Source organism: Peromyscus maniculatus, chromosome 8 (genome assembly GCF_049852395.1).
Source record: "Peromyscus maniculatus bairdii isolate BWxNUB_F1_BW_parent chromosome 8, HU_Pman_BW_mat_3.1, whole genome shotgun sequence".
In the NCBI taxonomy this organism is placed as follows: domain Eukaryota; kingdom Metazoa; phylum Chordata; class Mammalia; order Rodentia; family Cricetidae; genus Peromyscus; species Peromyscus maniculatus.
The window spans coordinates 47,377,904-47,398,653 of NC_134859.1; the positions used below are offsets into that span (position 1 = coordinate 47,377,904).

At 44.9% G+C, this 20,750-nt stretch overlaps 1 protein-coding gene across 5 annotated transcripts in view; it reads left to right on the forward strand.

Moving 5' to 3' along the window:
• The window catches only part of Tvp23c (trans-golgi network vesicle protein 23 homolog C), a 126,624-nt gene that overhangs the window by 4,729 nt on the left and 101,145 nt on the right, over positions 1-20,750 (forward strand). For 2 of the 5 annotated variants that reach the window (XM_006973531.4, XM_076542613.1), the window contains exons 4-7: positions 1,616-1,705; positions 2,679-2,810; positions 7,553-7,681; positions 9,749-10,859. In XM_006973531.4, coding sequence (XP_006973593.1) covers positions 1,616-1,705; positions 2,679-2,810; positions 7,553-7,681; positions 9,749-9,775 — 378 coding nt within the window. In that variant the 3' untranslated portion in view covers positions 9,776-10,859. Of the gene's footprint in view, positions 1-1,615; positions 1,706-2,678; positions 2,811-7,552; positions 7,682-9,748; positions 10,860-20,750 lie in introns of those variants that run through there. The other 3 variants (XM_076542611.1, XM_076542612.1, XM_042282195.2) reach the window with 2 other exon arrangements.

A 20,750-nucleotide genomic window follows, 5' to 3' on the forward strand; every position in this document is an offset into this window, starting at 1 on the left:
ATCCTCACCCAAAAAGTTGGTTTTTTGTTTGTTTGTGTTTATTAGTTGTGGACATTTTTCAATGTCTGAAGCATTTTTGATGCTTCCAGGTGGGATTGGAAGTAAGGGCACATTTGTTTCAACAGTAAATATTCTACTTTTAAGGAAATAAATATTGGTTAAATTCTGAGATTGGGTCAAAAACAAATTTTGACTGAAAAGGTGAAACTGAAACAGTTGACATTAGATAAAATAAAAGTAGCAGAGATAGCATCAGACCAATTTAAACACAAAGAAATGTAGCATGCTCCCAAATCATGACATGGAGACTTATTATTAGTTATAAATGCTCAGCCTTAGCTTAGGCTTGTTTCTGGCTAGCTTTTTAAACTTATATTAACCTTTTTCTCTTCATCTATGTTTTGCCTCAGGGCCTTTTACTTTTCTTTCCTTCTGTATGTCCTACCTCCCTGCTTACTCTGTGTCTGGCTGGTGGTGTCTTTCTCTCTTTCTCCCTCGTTCTCTCTCCTCCTACTTATTCTCTCTGCCCACCAGCCCCACCTATCCCTCTACTGTCTAGCCTTTGGCCAGTCAGCTTTTTATTAGACCAGTCAGGTGCCTTAGGCAGGCAAGACTACACATCTTTACATCATTAAACAAATGCAGCATGAACAATGTAATACATCTTTACAAAGTTAAACAAATGCAACACACCTTTACATAGTTAAAATAATAGTCCACAACAAGGAAACTTGGCAGTGTAAGATTAGAAGCAATAGGGGCCTGGGACTGGTATGGTATTACATACCTGTAATCTTAGCACTTGGGAGGCAGGAGCAGAAGGATCACAAACTCAAGGCCAGACTGATCTACATAGTAAGTTCTAAGTCAGCGAGAGCTATGATATGATACCCTGTACTGGCTAGTTTTATGTCAACTTGACACAAGATAGAGTCATCAGAGAGGAGGGAGCCTCAGTTGGGAAAATACTTCTAAAATATTGGTCTGTAGGCAAACCTATGGGCATTTTCTTAATTAGTAGTTTATCAGTGAGGGCCCAGCCCATTATGTGTGATGCCTTCCCTGGTCTAGTGGTCCTGGGTTCTCTAAGAAAGCAGGCTGAGCCAGTCATGAGAGCAAGCCAGTAAGCAGTACCCATCTGCATCAGTTCCTGCCTCCAGGTTCCTGCCCTGACTTCCTTAGATGATGAACTGTGATGTGGAAGTGTAAGCTGAAAATAAACCCCTTCCTCCTCAGGTTGCTTTGGTCATGGTGTTTCATCACAACAATAGTAACCCTAACTAAGACCGACCCCATTTTAAAAATTAAAAATAGGAAGAAGGAAGGGAAGACCTAGGAAGGAGTTAGAGATTGAGAGGAAGGACAGGTGCTGTATCTCGGGGAGAAGAAAGGATAGTGCTTCTGGGTATGCCTGGTGCTTATCCTGTAAGCGCCGTGCATCCCGGCCTTGGCATGGCCACTTTGTTTAGTCTTTAGCTGGGACTGGTACATAGGGGTTAACTGGCTGTCCTAGGGGAAAGCTGAAGCATTTTGTGAAATAGTACACTAAGATAGGATTTATAATGCTTTAAGTAATGCTTAAAAATGTGTGTTCATTCATGTTAATCTTCCCCAGAATGTCACTGGTAGACTAATGGTTGGCCTACGCTGGTGGAATCATATTGACGAGGATGGGAAGAGCCACTGGGTGTTTGAGTCCCGAAAGGTAAACTGATCAAGACTGTGCAGGTTCTTTTGAGTACTGAAGGAGGAGTCGAGGTTGACAGCACTACTGTAGGTCTCCTGCCCTGTTAGTCCTAAGTCAGACAGCCTCCAAAGCATGATGCTTCCGCTGCTTCTGGCCGGCAGCAGGCATACACAGGCCAGAATCCTAGGAGCAGGGCAAGCTAAGCTGCCGGTCTGCCTGCTGAGGAGAGCCTTCCGGGTGATCTCCGGCTTTGTTGCCTTGCTGGCCGTCATCTTGGATCCTCCTGTGTTCAGCAGACACTTCCATATCTTTGTCTGTCTTTGTTCCCATTGTCATTTCCTATTTGTCAGGAAGATCGCAGCTGGGTACAGGGTCAGAATGATCGGTCTATTCTTTAAGCGGGTGACCTCAGGTACTGTGGAGAGCCTGTTTGTTTTGGATCACCCTTCTTCCTAATAGTGAACATTCCATTTCCTTGTGGAAATTTTTTGGAAGACAGAGGATAAAAATCTTGGCAACACTACCAGTTAAATTGCTTGCCCTCTGCTTGGAAGAGCCTTTCTGAGTAATACTTCTCAGAAAGCAGCACTGTGCTCAGTGAGCGTGTGTTCTGACATCAAATCTGCCATGGAAACAACTCATCACCGTCGTTAATTCCTGGCTTTTGCTGAGGCATGAAATCTCCTAGATGACTCTTTGATTTCCTTAACTCTTACCTAGAAAGGTTCATGCAAAGCTTTCTCGTGAATAAACAGGCCTTGTCTTCCTGTTCTGCCGCAAACATGCAGCAAAGTACAAGAATCCATTCATTAAGGTGGAGGGGGGGCGGCGTGGAGCCCCTAGTTTGTGGTTTGGGCTCCAACTTGGGATGTGGATCGTCTCTATTAATCTTTGAATTAGAGCACAATGTGTTTCCTGTTTAAAAAGAACCTTTTATTAGTAAACGTGATACTAGTCATTGAATTGACTTTTGTACTGTTTGTTTCTGTAGTCAACTCCTGAAGACAACAAAACTGTTTCTGAGGCTGAGTCAAGAATCTTCTGGTTAGGCCTCATTGCTTGTCCCATCCTGTGGGTGATCTTTGCCTTCAGCGCGCTCTTCTCCTTCAGAGTGAAGTGGCTGGTGAGTATCCAAGTCCAAGGGTGACTGCTGTTGTTCAGCATCTGACCTGTGCATCAGACCTGTCCTGACTGGGCCGCCTCATCTTGTGTTTCTGAGTTCCAGTCCCCAACTCTGTTTTCCCTTGAGTACCTGGGCACAGCCATTTGCCAGTTTCTGTGGTATCAGTGGTTGTTTCGGTCTTTTAAGGAAACTGTGGTTGGTAATCTCTTCTGCTTACTCACTGCTGGGCTAGTAAATCACCCCAGACCGCAGGAGCTTAGAACAACTGTCGACTGTGTTGGCCTCACAGTGATTGGCTCATGGCTGAATCACTGGTTGAACTCACTGTCACTGTCGCTGTTCCTCACCATGCTCAAGGGAATGGAAGTTGGGGTCACTTTTCTGGGAAGCAGGAGGTTGTGGAAGAGCATATGAAGCAGAAATATAGTTGCTGCTGTGTTTGAAAGATGAGAGTCTTGTCGCTGTAACAGTTGAGTTTATTGCACGTGATGCACACTGGCTTCATGTATGGTGACCTTAATTAGATCCCAGTTTCTCAGGCTTTCTATCTCTTGCCCCTGTTTTGCTGTGAAAACTTGGTTTTGTCTGTACACTAATACTTTCCTGTTAGGATGTGGAGTGCTGTTTGTTTTTCTTTAGTAGTCATCTTCATATATTTGTATCATAATCTCCTTTCACAAATTAGGAGATGCATTCAGTGTGTATGGATTTGCTGCTGTGGCAGAGGAGACAGCATTTATGGATCTCATTTGTTGATCTTGGTTGGTTGTCTTAATTTAGGTGTAATGCTTTTCTTTATTACTCTGAATGCTATACTTAGATGTCTTTACTGACTTAAAACTTGATGTGGATGAAAAGAAACATTCCTGTGTCCCTGCGTTTTTTCCGTTTTTGTTTGTTCTTGTGTTACTTTGTTTGATAGGATTGATAATAATCACCCTTGGAAATACTTTCTGATTCTTTGGTCTTGATCTGCTTGTGGGTATGCATGTGTTTGTGTGAAGGTAGCACATGGGTGTGTGTACACGTGCGTGTGGAAGATAGAGCACAACCTCAGGTGGCCGTTTTGTTTTTCACCTGGGGTTGCAGCTTGGAGCTCACTGAGTAGGCCTGGCAGGCCAGTGAGCCCTGGGCTCTGCCAGGCTCAGCTCTCAGCACTGGACTGCAGGTATGTGCCACCGCATGGGGTTTGAACTCAGCTCCTTATGTGTGCTTGGCGAGCGCTTTCCTGTTTTTCATGCATCAATTCACACATCATTTTATTGCAGCTTCTTGTGTTGCTTGGTTGGCTGCATTATACTCTGGGGTGAAATTTTAAAAAATAACTTGTGGGTTTATTCTCCTTTAACTTTTTATGCCAAAGAATATGTCTCTGACTTCTCTTGAAGGATGACTTGATTATGTTACTCCAGCTTGTTTTAAGCTAATGAGTCTTCAAGAAAAAAAAAAAAAAAACCAAAACAAAAAACCTAACCTCCATGTGAATAATGAGTCATTTTTTTCTCTTTGATGGTCTCTCTCTTTCTCTCTCTCTCTCTCTCCTCCCTCCCTCCCTCCTCTTCTCCGTCTCCCCCAATGTTAAAGCATTACAGGCAGGATGTGTCTGCATTGATTGTCTATCAGCCTTTCTGGTACCCTGTGCTCATTCACTGGGCAAGATTATGTTTTGCTTTAACAGGAAAATTGGCTTTTGTTAAACCTTTAAATTTAAATTTACTATTCTGTTTTTGCGATCGTCTAATTCTGAGACACCACTTGTCTGTGTCTCGGGTCATTTATATGTGTTTTCATCACTGTCTTCTGCTTGTTCTACTCTTCCATTTTTTTCTGTTTACTTGATCAGCAAATGTTTTAAGAGTTCTCAGTCTGTCCGCTCCTTGGGGAGCTGAACAGAACAATTAGACGAGCCAGGTGACTGTCCTGCAGAGAGAGCTCTGTTGTAGTGGGGTGATTGACAGGCACTAAAAAGTGGAGTTGGGGGTGCTCCATGATGATGTCAGGAGTGGTGGAAAGGGCAGCTCAGCGGACTAGGGCCGCAGAGACGTGGGTGCCTCCTGACTGAGAGCCTATCTCCTGCTCTTAGCTCACTGCATGGGCCTTGACTCTCGGCTTCAGGTCTTCCCGCGTGACTTCTGCCCTGTCTTTGGCAGTGTGCTTCTTTGTTGTCTTCTGCCGTGGTTTTGTGGAGCGGCTTTCCGTTGTCCCTGTCCATGTTACTGTCGCTCCCACAGGCGGCTCTTGTTAGACCGTCTTGTCTGGGCTGCTGTCCCATGAGGAATTGTTCTTGATGCCTTCCCTGCATTGACTGAGGCTCACGGTCACTGCCACCAGGCGGAGTTGGAGTGCTGTGATTGGTGGTCTGCACACCCAGGTGTGAGGAGGAACGCAGCCAGGCTCCAGTGCCTTGACTGGCGTATGTGGGTCTTGCCTTCTCCCAGGGAGTGACATTTCTGTCTTCTGGTTGGCTGTGGACACTTGTCTGAGCCTCTGGTCTTGCCATGGTCTCAGCTCCAGGGGAGTCAGTCCAGTCTTGCATTTCTGCATTTTTCCTTACAGCTATACATGTCTTTGGCCTTGTGCTTCTCTGTGAGTTGTGAGGTGGCAGTTCTTAGTTTGTTTCCCTTGGAACTTCTTGCAGAGTGGCACTAGACTGGCCCTTTCTCTGACCAGCAGCTCTCCTCTGTGTTTGCTGGCTTATTTGCTCAGGTGGGAAAGTGCTTGCTGCTCAAGCCTGAGGACCCGAGTCAGACCTCGAGCTTCCTCATAAAAGGCTGGGGCAGCAGTGCACACCTGTAATCCCGGTATCGGGGAGGCAGAGACAGGAGGATCCCTGGGGCTTATTGCCCAACCAGTCTAGACAACTTAGCAAATTCTGGATTCGGTGAGAGACTATGTTTAGAATAAGGTGTAGAATGAGTGAGAAACTACCCAGTGTTGACATAAGTCTTTACATGCATGTGTACACACACATATACATACAGACACATGAACATGTACTTACATGCACCACACACACACACACACACACACACACACACACACACACACACACAGACTGAATTATAATAATTTTAAAGTCCTACTTGTTGCCAGGCAGTGGTGGCACACGCCTTTAATCCCAGCACTCGGGAGGCAGAGGCAGGTGGATCTCTGTGAATTCGGGGCCAGCCTGGGCTACCAAGTGAGTTCCAGGAAAGGCACAAAGCTACACAGAGAAACCCTGTCTCGAAAAACCAAAATAAATAAATAAATTTAAAAAAAATCCTACTTGTTCTCAAGGGGAGGGAGATTGTGCTATGACTTCACTGCCCACCCTCAGCTTAGTAATATGTTTTAAAATGTGTTTTCATTTATTTAATATTTAATACTTGAAGTTGATGCTTCAGCAGGATCCATGCTCCATCTGCAAGTGGACTTGCCCCATGGCATGCTGGTATGCATGCTTAATGCCCAGGAGCATCCCAGTGTGACCTTGGGAAGTTGCTGGAGGCACGCCTCCCTCTGGGTGCCTCCCTCCTTCCTCTGCTCCTTTTGCGAGAGTTTGAGCCAGCTCTTCAGTTAAAGGTCTCGGTCTTCCTTAAAGGCAGTCATTCAGCCTGTCACGGGCTGAGGAGAGTGTGATTCGGAGACCAGCGCCCTATCCAGCTGTTCAGTTTCCACAGAGATAAGTGTTTCCTGCATGTGCTTGTCGAGAGTAGGATTGTGGAGCAGGGCTGGCCCGCTCGGTTTCAGGCCCGCCCAGCCCAAGTCTGTGCTTGGACACTGCTGGTGAAGCCCAGCTTGGCCTGTTTGTGTGCGTGCTGCCTGTGGCTGCTTTGAGACTGAAAGTGGTAGAATTGAGAAACGGACCTTGATTTATGGCCCATGGGATCTAAACGATCGTGTTGTTTCCACAATTGTTTGTTGATTTTTGTAGGGTATTTAGTTGCAGGACATCCTCTTGGTAGTTAATTCTCTTGTAATCATGTTTAAAGAGTGGTCACGAGTCTCCTCTCTCAGTTCTAGGTGTCTGGGGTGTCCCCAGGGCCAAGCAGCTTTGCACATTGTGTCCTCCTGCCATGGGAGAGCAGCTTGTCCCGTCCCTAAACCAGTGACAGGTGCTCCTCAGTGTGCTGTGTAGACACCCCTGATCTGCTCAGTGTGCTCGACTTGAGAGAGACGGAATATGACAGTGGATATGGATAGTGTAGTGGTTGGAATGAGACGTGTCCCTACAGTTTCAGGCATTTGACTGCTTAGTGTCCAGTCGGTGTTTGCCGTTTGCCAGGGCTTCAGAGTTGTGACCTTGCTGGAGGAAGTGTGTCGCTGGGCAGGCTTGGAGCACTTAAAGGCCTCCCTCCTCCCGCCTTGCTGTCTGCTTTGTGCTTGTGGATTAAGATGTGAGTGCTCGGTGTATGTTACAGCTGCCATGCCTGCCCGAGCCCCTGCCCTGCCGTTATGCACTCTAACCCTCTGGAACCATAGCGGAAATAAACTCTGTTTCCTTGGTCATGGTGTTTTATCACAGCAACAGGAAAGTAACTAAAACAAACCTGAATGAAAAGGACGATGCTCGGTGAATGATCTGGTGCCTTCCACAGAGTAGTGTCGGTGAGGTCCCTTCTGCAGGCTAAGGAGTCTCGTTGGTTCAACCCCTGACTTCCAGCTCTTCCTTTTCTCACCACAGTCTACCTGGTCTCATTTAATGGCACAGAGAAAAGTCAGTTTTGGGCTAGTAACTTGATTGTTTCCCCCTCTCCCAGGCTGTGGTGATCATGGGTGTGGTGCTGCAAGGTGCCAACCTATACGGTTATATCCGCTGTAAAGTGGGCAGTAAGAAGAACTTAACCAGCATGGCTACCTCATACCTTGGAAAGCAGTTTCTAAGACAAGTAAGCATGTTTTTGATATGATCTCTGACTGACACAATAATGTCTGACTCCTGGAGAGTTTACTTCTAACAAGTGCTTGTTTTTAAATTACTTTTGATTTTTTTGCTTCTATGTCTGTATACCACATGTGTGCAGTGCCCCAGAGAGGCCAGAAGAGGGTGTTGATCAGACCCCCTGAAGCTGGTGTTAGAGATGGTTGTGAGCTGCCATGTGGGTGCTGGGAACTGAACACCATGTCCTCTGGAAGAGCGGCTAGTACTTTTAACCACTGGGCTGTCTCTGCAGCCCACCAAATGCCTTGTAACTCATTTTAAGTTACATGATTATTTAGGCATGAGATAACGACAGGATGTCTTATTTGCTCTTTGGAGGCTTTTAGGACATTTCAAAAATGTATCATTTGTTTTTAAAGTTATTTTAAAACGAAGAGAAATAAACTATCATTGACAATCACTCATATCTCATAGATTATCTCAAGTTCAGTTACTTTTCATTAATTACAGTTGCTTTACATGAAAGTTCTTGAAGATTATACATTGCATGGTTTCAGGATTTATAAGGACAAACAAGTTGAAAAGGCTTTATCATTAGTGTTGCTTTAAAATATTTTTATTTAACCCCCCCCCCACACACACACACTCAGAACACAGGGTTTATTTATTTATTTTTGGTATTGTCTTTATTTTAATTTGTATGTGTATGAGTGTTTTGCCTGCATGTGTGTCTATGCACCACATTTGTGTCTGGTGCCTGCAGAAGCTAGCTGAGGGCATTGGATGGTTGTGAGCCACCATGTGAGTGCTAGGAATCAAACCCTGAATCACTGAATCATCTTTCCAGCCCCCTTATAGCTCTCCAAATGATGGTTGAAATCGAGGTTTACAGTGGGATAATGAAGTAGTTATGGTTACAGGTTTGGTTAAATGTCTTGGAAAAGTCCGCCAGGTCTCAGTGAATCCCCTCAGTGAGGTTTAGCTTAGTAGCAATGTTAGAGAGGACAGTGGATCTCAAACTCCAGCATGTCACAGCAGACAGCTCAGGATGGTTGGGTTTCTCCTGGGAGGCTTCTTATTCAGCAGATGTGGGCATGGTGTCATGGTTGGCATTTCTGACAAAATGGTGTCCGAGAATCACACCGAGTCACTGAATTGAGAGGTGAAGTGACTTGCTCAAGAGTGGAGAGCCTGATGGCTGCCTCTGTTCCAGGAATTCACTCTTTTCTTCATTTTACTTCATGCTTTCCCGTTATAGGCGATAAGAAGTAGGAGAAAGAACCAGTCTTTCTAAATTACACTTGTTTATTGGTGTGTGCACACATACACAAATACATAGTGGTGGGGCATGTGTGTGCAAGGGCATGATATGGTGGTCAGAGGACAACTTTGGTTCTCTCCTTCCCCCATGTGGGTCATGGCGATCAAATTGAGATCATCCAGCACCTTTACTTGCCAAACCTCTTACAGGGACATGTTTTTCACTGTTGGATTTTTACATGGTTCCATGCTATGGTCCATTTGTTGTGTATGCTTTTAGTGTTGTAGGATTTTCTTTTTGTTTTGTTTTGTTTTTTTTAGACCATGTCTCACTATGTACCCTTGGCTGGCCTGGAACTTGCTATGTAGACCAAGCTAGCCTTGAACTCATAGAGATCTGCCTGCTTCTACCTCCTGAGAGTTGGGATTAGTGACAGTGTCACTACACCTGTCTGTGATGGCTTTTAGTTTTAATGTATTAGTCTTTCCCCTTATGGTTTTCAGTGTTTTAAGTTGGGAGGGACTTTGCTATTGAACCTTGGGCCTGGTATGATATTAATGTTATATCTCATAAAATCTGGCGACACTTTGCTTAATACGATGAGCTGGACATCTGAGTGGATCATGGTTTTCTTCTACATTGTGTCCAAGTTCTAAGCATGAAAATAATAACAATAAGGTGTTGAAAATCATGTCATATAGAAACTAGCACTGCTACAAATGCAGTATTTTCCTAGATCTGGTACTTTGAGTTCCATGGTTATGTGAAGTGAAATAATGTTGATATTAAGAAGTTTTTTTCCCTCTGTTGCAGAATGCTGGGGATGGTCAGACTTCATGAGTACAGATGGAACCTATGTGCCATGGACTCTGGGGACAACGGACAAGATTCTTAATGTTCAGAGCTCAGTCTGTGTTGCAGAGTGGGGGGGTTGTGTTAATTTCGTCACTTAAAAGCTTAATTTAAAAGAAGGAAGCCTGGTTTCATCTTAAAGCATATGAGGTTAGAAAGTATGGTGTTAACTGGAGGCAGAGTCAGAGTTTGCTGATGGTGTATGTGTGTATAGACAGACCTGTGACAGCGACATGTCCTAAGATTGTGTGTCGTTCACGTGATGGATCTTTGCATTTTGATCCATAGAATGTAGGAAGAGGCCGCAGTCTGTCTTGCCTTTATGTTTGCAGAATTTTTCTGTATGTTGTTCTTAGAGGTAAGTTTTGATTCAGTGTAAGGGTGAACATGTTAGTTTATGTATAAGTTAGAAACAGTTACTAATTTTAAATTGTTCTGTATGGTAAGATTCCTTATCTTAGACTTATGCAAGCAAGTAAAAGCCAAATTAGGACAGTTGTGTTAACTGATTTCTAAAATTTGGTTTTTACTTGGTAATAAGTCATTTATTCAAGGTCCATTTGACGTAAGTGGACATTTGTAGCTGTGTGGTGGACACCCAGGGGCTGCTGTTGCTGTGTTTCTTTTGTGGCCATAAGTCACTCTGGAACCATCTAAAATCTCTTAGTGGTTGATAGGTTAATAAAATATTACTTTTAATAAGAATATTATTCTTATGTAATAATGGGAGTAATTGTTTAACTACTTGGCATAATAAATGCCTATGAAACATTGTATGAATCTATTTTTTCTTATTATAATGGGGATATTGTAAATCACACATTTGTATTAAGAATATTTCCTAAGACAAAGCAATATTCTATAGACTAAACCAAATGTAAACTATTGTAGGCAGCTGAATTCTTTTGTAGCTACTGTAAATTTTGTTGGAATCTTTAGATTATGTTGTGAATACATTTGTCCATTGTTGACATTTTTAAAATGTCTTGTTTATTAAATAAGGGTCTTTATTAGACTGTAGCTTGGCAGGTGCATAACTTTATATTTATATAAAACTGCAGTTTACAAAGCATTAGATGTGTGGTCCTGTTTAATCATGGCATTTGTGACATCTTTGAGGAAAGTGACCTTCGGCTATTGACGTACTTAAGAAGATATACCACAGGAGCGTCTGTAGACTCTAAAGCAGGACAAGGCTGTTTGGGGAAGAAATACTTACTTCAAAGGCTGCTTCTTCCTTTGGATGCGTTCATTGAGTGCTTGTTGGCCGTTCGGCTTCCCTCCATCTGTTGTGCCACCTGATGAGGCAGCTGGTAGTCAGTCACTAAAGATAGATTTGTACTTGATCAGGGGGTTGGGAGGCTGACTGGATCTGTTAGGGTAACATGCTGTTGTTGAGCCTGGAATTCTAAACAAGTATGGATTTACTTTTGGACGATGCACATGGCAGGGTCTACCACTTGCCCCTCTTTAATTTTCTCCCTTCCCAGCTGGAGCATGGCAAACGATTCCTAAGTTTCATCAGTGAGACTTGGTGTGGCCATGGGACCAGGGTATGTCCAGTGAACACAGGACAAAGGGTGAAGTGAACACCTTCATCCTCTCCTCATTTTCATCGTTCTGTGTGATGTTTTGATGGAAGCAGATGTCTGCCTCCTCCTTAGGAGACTCCAATGACAAACTAAAGGGTGATTCCACCAGAGGCCAGTGTGGTGAACCAGTGAGGGTATTGGGCTCACATACACAGCATGCTTAACAAACTGCTGTACTTAATGTATCACAGTGAAAAATGGCCTGGGAGAGATTGCAGGTAAGTGGTGTTTCTTTGTATCTTACCCATCAGCGTGGGTCCCGCTGAATGGAGTAGATGGTGCAGGAGGAATGAAATCATCGCCGTATCCCTCAGCCCGTGTGTCTGTTCTTTGACTCACATGTGAGTAAAGGGACGGGTGTGTGTGTGTGTGTGGACGTGAAGTCACACTGACTGCACCACAGTGTGCGTCCTGCAGTCATTTGAACCTTGCACTCTCAAGTGCTTGGTGATGTTCTTGCGTGAATTCTTTCACTTGCTTTTCCCACCACCCCAAGAGGGAGGACAGACCATTCTGTGCCATGTAACTTAAAAATTCACAACCAACCCTGTCTCGAAAAACCAAAAAAAAAAAAAAAAAAAAAAAAAAAAAAAAAAAAAAAAAAATTCACAACCAAGGGTAAGCAAAGTAAAATAATCCCCTGGAGGTTACTTGTAGAGACACAGTACTCACTCAGTTCTCCATGTGTTGTTTCCTGGGCCCCTTAATTAGTGAGGTCACGTCATTGTGGCTAATGAAGTTGGGGTGAAAGTGAGTGCTGGGTGTGACTGAGTCTCCTGTCTTTTGTCCCTTATTGTGGCATCTAGTAGTACTCAAGGTGGTGGGGCCCCAGCCAGCTCTGGAGATGAGGGCAACAGAGTCTCTCTGCCTGGTCCAGTTGGGCCAGATTGCAAGTGAGAAATAAACCTGTGGAGAATGAACCCATTGGCTTCCTGGTTAATTGACAAACACTGCATGGCAGAGCAGCCTGCTTCACCAGCACAGTGGCACAGCTAATAAGCTGTAGCCAGGAGAGTTTAAAAATGCTCATTATTCTATTATTTGGTGTTGGCCTGCACACCTGTGGAGGAATGAGACAACCTGCAGGAGTTGGTTCTCTTCTTCCACCCTGAGTGTCCTGTGGATCAAATTCAGGCCTTTCAGATTTGCAGTAAGCACCTCTACCCACTGAACCGACTTCCTGGCCCCAGAAAACATTTTCTAGAAACTCTCAGCTCAGTAACCATTTCATTGTTTGATGTTGTTTCCTATTGAAAAAAAAAAAAAAAGTTGGAATCCTTGTCCCTTAGTGCAAGGCCACTGTTCAGGTGGGGCCCACAAAGTCTTTCATGGCTGAGGCCGACCAGGTCCCATCTAAGTGGACAAGAAGCTTTGCATCTCCAGCCGTTGGTTGTCATTCACAGGGGTGGGGCCATGCTGCCAGGCCTTTCAGGTCTTTAAGAGAAATGGGGAATTTCTATGAAATCTGACCTTTAAATACATATACGTTAAATTTAAAAGGGAGAAAACCACATGTGAAACCAAATTGCATATACTTACTTGCAGGTCAGATACAGCTGAGCTAACTTTGGCATAGTGTAATGATTTCAGAGCCTCACACTCATGGGACTCCCCCTGTGTCGAAGCCTGGCGGCATTAATAAAGCAGAGTGGCTCCTGTGAAAGCTGGGCTGCAGGGTCTCAGGCCACCTGTCAGCCCTCGCCACAGTTTTCAAACAGCTGGGGTTGTTTGGAAGGGAGGGAAAGCAGAGTTTATCCTGAGCTTCGAGGAGGACACTGATGATGGTCTGTCAAACTGGTCATTTCAGAGTAAAGCCCAGATTGTAATATTTTATTAGGAGAAATGAGAAACACTCTTTAAAGATCATTATTATGTCCTTAGTAAGAAAGGAAGAGGAAACATCTCCCCAATGCTTTTTAGAGGAGGGCATCACATGTAATTTCTTCCCTCCTAGGGGCACGGTCCTCATGCTTTTCCGACAGCCATAAGGCCACTGTTACTGCTGAAAAATGACACTTGTTTTTAAGTTTGGAAAGAGGATCCCAGTCCTATTGAAAAGAGGGTTCAGATGCTTCATGGCTCTTAGCATTGTTCCTATAATGAAAAGTCCAAATAGCCTTTTATCCTGACCTTTTTTTTTTTTTAAAGGGGCGCAGTTAATTCATTTGAGTCCAAGCTGGTTAGATGGTTCTGTGACGTGAAGGCTGCTTCCTTCTTTGTGTGCAAACCTCTGCTTTGACCTGGTTGAGGAGTTGGATTTGGACTCTGCAGTGGTTCTCAGGAGATGGTGCCCCCTGGACAGGGTAAGCTGCAGATGCTAGCTGCCTGTAGGATAGTTTTGTACAACAATGAATTGTGTGTCCTAACTTCTGAGTATTTATATACATGAGCTCCTGTTTATAATGAGAGGAGCTGAAGCTGACCCGGCCCTAACAGCTGGACTGCCATGTTCTCATTTTGACACTATACCACTCCGTAGACTGTCAGCCCTTGACAAGGCTACCTTGTCACTGATGGAGTAAGATGAGAAGAGCAGCGCCTACTCAAAGAGCGTGGAGCCAGGGTGCTATGCAAACAGCCAACGATGACTGGACAGCCCTGCTCCTAGCTCATGACTGATGCTGGTGTAGCACAGTCACAGCTTTAGAGTGTTGCTTGGTTCTTCCTGCCTTCTAGATTAAAATGAACATCTTGGCCCAGAACGGCCCATGCTCTCTGAGGGCATCCAGCCTGAGCAAAACTGATTCCTAGAGCCCTCCTCGGATCATAGTGGAGTTAAATGGGAGGAAATTCATGGGTGTGGGAATTAATATACATTCTGCTAAATGACCAGTGAGGGGAAAAGCCACAGGAGGATTAGACTCGAAAAGAGGGCCTTAGCAAACCAACGCAGAGAAAGTACTGATAGCAGTGTGCTTCCGTGAAGGACAGAAAAATAGTCAAGACAAAGAAACCTGGCTAAATGGATCAATGGAGTTGATAGTCGTTAGCTAGACTGGTGAGGGCAAAAGGGGAAGACTACGATTAAAATCAGCAGCAAAAGAGGCAGGCGGTGTCCCTGCTGACAGCGCTGAGCTGTGGTGACTACTGAGTCCTGTGCACATCTGGATGGAGTGTGGAACATATGCATCTGCCGTGGGGTTAGCCTGAGACCTAACTAACCTCGTGCTTTCCCCAGCCTGTGTTTCATCAATTGTTCCCTCAGCATTCTTAGCAAGCAGGGGTGTTTGTGTTGTGTTAAATGTCATCGTGAAGACTGGATCCACGTCTCCATCCTAAGTGAAACTCTCTGAAAATCATCGATGATTACAGAGAGGCAGGAGGTTGAGTCTTGTGTATTTACGTCTGCTGGGGATAGCTCATGAGGATTAAATGAGAGGAGCCCACAGGGATCACTGTTGGTGGTCGTGTAAGCAGAATGGGTGACCATCCTTCAGATGGCTAAAGGCCAGAGCTGGGGAAATCCAGCACAGGTGAGTGGCTCCCCTTGGGTTCTAATCTAACCCGGAACAAGGCACAGAGGCTCCAAATGGAGCGAAGCAGTCAGTTATGGGGAAAGATGCGAATCGTAGTTTTCAGTTTGCTTAAAACAAGATAGCAATGGTAAAATGTGGACCACACACACAGCGTCTTGAATTAATGAGTTGGGCAGCCTTCATGATGAGGTCCATGCACTCTGCTGCTAACACAAGCCCATGGAACACTTGGTAGGAGAAAAACGCTGAAGAAAACAGGAAGAAAGAAGATTGGTTGTAAAGCAAAGGCCTGCTGCCTAGAGGGACCCCTCAACTCTCTCCTGAGTTCTCAGAGGGTCAGAGCTAGGTTTTTGGCTTGGTGGTGTGGCACTTTGACATGAGGCACTCTGATTTGACTTTTTTCTTTTGAAGTTTAGTACAGAGCTCAGTTCCAATCAATGAATGGCCCCTGTAAAGATCTTGAGAGTTCCTGAGCTAGGAGCTGGTAGTTTACTGTGTTGTTCTCTTCTAATTAGCTTTACAGTTGAAACACATCCTGTTCTCTGTTCCCCGCAGCAGTTGAAACTTGGTGATGCTCTGGGGTAGCCTTTGCAGTTTTAAACCGCTCTAGGATACCTTTCTTGGCGGGTGGGTCCCTCTTTGTGTAACTTTCCTGTGGTCCACTAGATGGCAGTATACCAACATATGAATGCTGTACATGGACAGGCTCGGTACTGCAGCAGCCACTTGCTGGGTTTATATGGGACATGATGAGATTCTTGCCTTCAAAGGAGGCAGAGCTAAATCCATCCCTCCTGTTCTCCAGTTAATTGAAATCATTACTAAAGGATGGCTAGATGCTGAGTGCCTAAGCATAGTAACACACCGGCATGTAGTGTCTGAAGCCTAGCGAGGTGCTTCAGACAGGCTCAGGAACCTGTGTGGCTTGTGTCGTCTTCCTGATCGTGTCAAGTCCTCAGCAGGAAAGTGAGAAGACTGGCTGGAGGGTCCGCATCTTTCCCAGGGTCACATAAGTAGTGACAGGTGAAGCTGGGACTTGCAGAAGGTCAGGGAGAGGTGACTTAACTGGGAAGCTTAGGAAATGCTGGCTTGGAGACCGGAGTCACCACCAAGCAGAATGGAACCTTGGGACTGAGCCAAGGCTACAAAGTTAAAAGACAGCTCTGTTATCAGAGCAGAAAGTGTAACAGTGTATGGTGTCTGTAACAAAAGTGTTAAGAAACATTTCCAGTGCTAAGGAGCATGAAGATGCATGGACAGAGCTGAGGGTTAAAAGCAGGCGTCCTGTTTACCAGCCACGTGTTCATGAGCCAAACACTTACCTCTTTGACCCTCGGCCAGTGACTGTAGGAGGGAGATGGCTGTTTGCATTTTACAGTGTGGGAACTGGCTTAAAGATGGAGGACATGATGAAAAGCCATAGAGCGGCTAGAGTAGATGGATCTAAGATTCGTATCTGATTAAGTCTGCCCTAGGCTTACACTGTTAAGCACTACATACAAGATCTCCTCAACCTATATCACCCAGGACCTGCCTGTGCAGTCTCCTCACATTAGTCAGAGTTCCCCAGAGAAACACGTGTGTGAACCCGAAGAGGTTTTGATCAAGGGTTTGACTTTAATGATTATGGAAGTGGACAATATCAAAACCTGTAGGACGGGTGGTAGGCCGGCCTTGGGAACTTGCCTGTTGTAGCCTCAAGGACAGCTTTCCCTCAGGAAAAGAAGTCTCTCGCCTTTAAGGCCTTCAGCTGGTCAGACCTACCCATACATTGGGGTAAAGACAGGTTTTCATTCTGTAGCCCAGGCTGGCCTTGAGTTGGTGCAAGCCTGCCTCAGCCTCCTAAGTTCTAGGATTACAGGTATGAAGAACTGTACCCTGTGTGTGGGGGTCCTCTTTCCCTCTCTGCCTGTCAGCCATCAGCCTGGGAGGGGAAAGAGGCAGAAGGGGTGACAGAAAGCTTTGTATGCGGCCCATGAGCAGGAACAGAGACAGCCTTCTGGGAGACAGATGTCAGTGAATCAGCTAAACTTTATTCCAGAGTATAAGGAATATATAGGATCAGGGAGCCTGGGGACAAACTCTAATTTGCATTAAGTGGCCCACTTCTACCACAAGGCAGTAAGGTCCTATAGCAGAGCCCCTAACATAAGTCTTCTCAGCAGGGATCTGTGCCAAGGGTCACGCTAAAGATGAATCATTCATCTGGCTTAGAGACAGCTTTTAGATAAAGTCAGTCCTCCAGGCCCAGGGACGTTCTCCAGATAAGGGCAGGTAGAGAGCCGGAAGCCTTGCTGGGGAGGGAGGGAGTTTCCATGTTGCTGAGCTTAGAGAAAGCTGCCAGGCTATGGAAGACTGCAACCTGTAATCAGCCAGCAATATATTCCACCAATACCTAGCAGGTATTTCAGTGATGTTTACTATGCACATAATACCCTCACAGTAATGCCCGTTGTTGTTTGATTAGCTATACACGATAGCAGCATTGACAGACAGCGACACAGCACACCCTTCCAGGTGTCTGCGAGCACTGTAGCAGGGGTCCCCCTTGGTATCTCGGCATCGGCGCATAGCCCGCTGCACCTATTGGCATTCAGCTAACAGCAGGTGTGTGCCACCTCATACCAACCTTGGTGAAGGCAAACATGTTCTCCCCTGGGCGAGGCACTGGGTCTTCAGTGTGTCTCACTCATGCATTACGTTCTCTTGGGCCTCATAGCACATCAGGACTTGGGTAGAGGCAGGTGGGGGAACATTCTTGGACATCCTTGTCTCTTGTGATGCAAGCATGAAAGTTTCAAGCAACAGAACCAACCGAGGTTAGATCAGCATGTGTAATTATGGATCTTAGAGTGCCTGTAGCTGTGATGTGCATCCTTCCGAGGCTGGGTTGTCTCTGCTGAGACAACAGATAGGGCTCTGGACAACACCCACTTGGTAGAAATATACTTAGGAGAGCCTTCTGTCTTATGGCCAAGGCAGCTCTTATAAAAGGAAGCATTTAACTGAGGGCTTGCTTACAGCTTTAGAGGGTTAGTCCATGATCATCATGGCAGGAAGTAGACAGCATGGTGCAGGAGCAGTAGCTGAGAGCTTTATACATCCTGATTCGCAGGCAGAGAGAGAGAGAGAGAGAGAGAGAGAGAGAGAGAGAGAGAGAGAGAGAGAGAGATCTGCTGGGCCTGTAGGCTTCTGAAACCTCAAGCTCTATTACCAGTGACACACTTCCTCCAACAAGGCCATACCACTCAATCCTTCCCAAACAGTTCCACTAACTTGAGACCAAACGTTCAAACATACAAGCCTATGTTCTCACTCAAACCACCATACCTTCTTAGGCACTGTCAGAGCCTAAGTTAACCTGAAAGACTCACATGCCCAAGGACCAGGTAACTTCCTGGAAAATTGTTTTTGGGAAATAACAAAGCCATATGGGAAATATGGCCACGTGGTTTTGTCCTTAAGAAGCTCCTACAACACATGTCTTATTGCCACTTATTGGGATTTTAGGGAGTGGACCTGGCCAAAGTCCATCTACCTGGCCAGTATTTAATAATTAAAGCTTGCCTCAGATTTGGCTCAGAACTGTGGAACTGTATTTTCTCTTGCGAATCTCAGGATTTGTACCTAATTACAATTTGTACCTCCTCCTCTGCATCAAAGAGAAAGACATCCATCTCCTTGTAGTTGATGTGTTTAAACACTGTGTCCTTTCTCCTCTTTCTGGGATTACATCATATCCTTGCCTCCTAGAATCCGTCTTTCGCTCCTTTCTTTAGAGTGTATCTACACAGATCCCTAGGCAATCAAACACTTATCTGTGTATAGTAGTATAACCAAGGCAGAACTCAGCCTGTGGCTCATGCAGATTGCCTAATAAGGCAGGGAGAACTCATGTTGAGATACATTCCAGGAGGGCACTACTGTTCGTAAGAAGTGCCATCTTGGAAAACATGTCCAATAGATGGTGAAATAAGCCAGAAAGTGGGGCAGTGGTGGCGCACGCCTTTAATCCCCACACGGGAGGCAGAGGCAGGCAGATCTCTGAGTTCCAGGACAGCCAGGGCTATACTAACAAAGCAACAACAACATTCATTCCCCACCCCCACCCCCCAAAAGAAAGGAAGGAAGGAAGGAAGGAAGGAAGGAAGAAAGAAAGAAAGAAAGAAAGAAAGAAAGAAAGAAAGAAAGAAAGAAAGAAAGAAAGAAAGAAAGAAAGAAGCCAGAGATGCATCAAGGAAGGTAATGCACATTTTCAGGGCATTTTTTGCTATCTCTAGGAGTAAAATGGCGAAAGGACACACTAAGTTACAGGAGCCATGTCTACAAAGTGTGGGGTTCACAGGTACATGTACTCCTGTGTACAGATGCACACATCCCCACTCCTCTCGGCTTCAACTAAAGGGAACACCTAGATGTTCTTGGAAAGTACCAGGCTCACTTCTGCACTGCTTTCCTGTGTGTACGGGATATGTCACAAGAATTAAGAATATTTCTTCTGGTCTGTAACTTCACTTTCAACTTTGTTCAGGATGTCTTTAAATGTTTTCTATTACAGTTTAATTAACTCTGTGTGTATATGCATGAGAGAGAGAGAGAGAGAGAGAGAGAGAGAGAGAGAGAGAGAGAGAGAGAGAGATGAGAGTGAGTTTACAAATGTGCATGCGTGGTGATCAGAAGACGACTTCCAGGAGTCGGTTCTCTCCTTCCACCATGTGAATTCCAGGGGTTGAACTCGGATCGTTAGACCTGATGGCAGCTGCCTTTGTCCACTGAGCCTGTCACCTGCCCTGGGTGTCTTAAGTAAGTCTTTAGAATGGAGACACATTGGTGGACCTTTGTTGACTTGTCAGTATTAACTTAAAACACTTTCCTAGATAATTATGATGCACTACATTTTCTTTCAAGTTACAAAATGTTGCTTTTTCATTTATTCGACTTTTAAAATAGTCTAGGATTTACTTCATACAGAATGAAGCAGGGATCTCATTTTATCTTTCCCCACACACAACTGTCTTCATATGTTGTGTGAATAGCGGTCATTACTAATTTGTGAGGCCATTCTGGTCATTTCCCAGTGTGCACGGGTCCATTTTTCTTATTTATTTAATAAGGGGCATTTTATATATTCTTGTAGCTAGAGTTTTCTTGCCTGGCCCACAGTCAGGACAAATCTCTCTCACATGCCAGTCCCACAGCCGCTCAGACCCAACCAAGTAAACACAGAGACTTCTATTGCTTACAAACTGTATGGCTGTGGCAGGCTTCTTGCTAACTGTTCTTATATCTTAAAGTAACCCATTTCTATAAATCTATACCTTGCCATGTGGCTCATGGCTTACCGGCATCTTCACATGCTGCTTGTCCTGGCGGCTGCTGGCAGTGACTCCTTCTGCCTTCCTGTTCTTTCTTTTCTCTTCTTTGTTAGTCCCGCCTATACTTCCTGCCTAGCCACTGGCCAATCAGTGTTTTATTTATTGACCAATCAGAGCAACACATTTGCCATACAGAACATCCCACAGCATATTCTAAATGTTAATTCTTTGCTGTTGATCTATGTTGCAAATATCTTGTCACTTTCAACTACTGATGAACATTGAGATTATCAGGCTCATATATTTGTTTTATCTGTCATGTCTGGGAATCTCTTGTCCTAAGAATGTATTTCCCTACACCATGCCTGAAAGCTTCAAACTTCTGCCTGCAAACCTGCCTGAACTGACTTGCTTTGGTTAACAGGATGTGAATAGATACAGTGTGTGGTCCACACTCAACAAGTACATGTGAGAAGTACTTGCCCTAGGTGGCCACTGTTCCTTCAGTTTAGCTCAGAATGTGAGAGATGCTGGGTGTGGTGGTATATACCTTTAATCCCAGCACTAGGGAGGCCAAGAC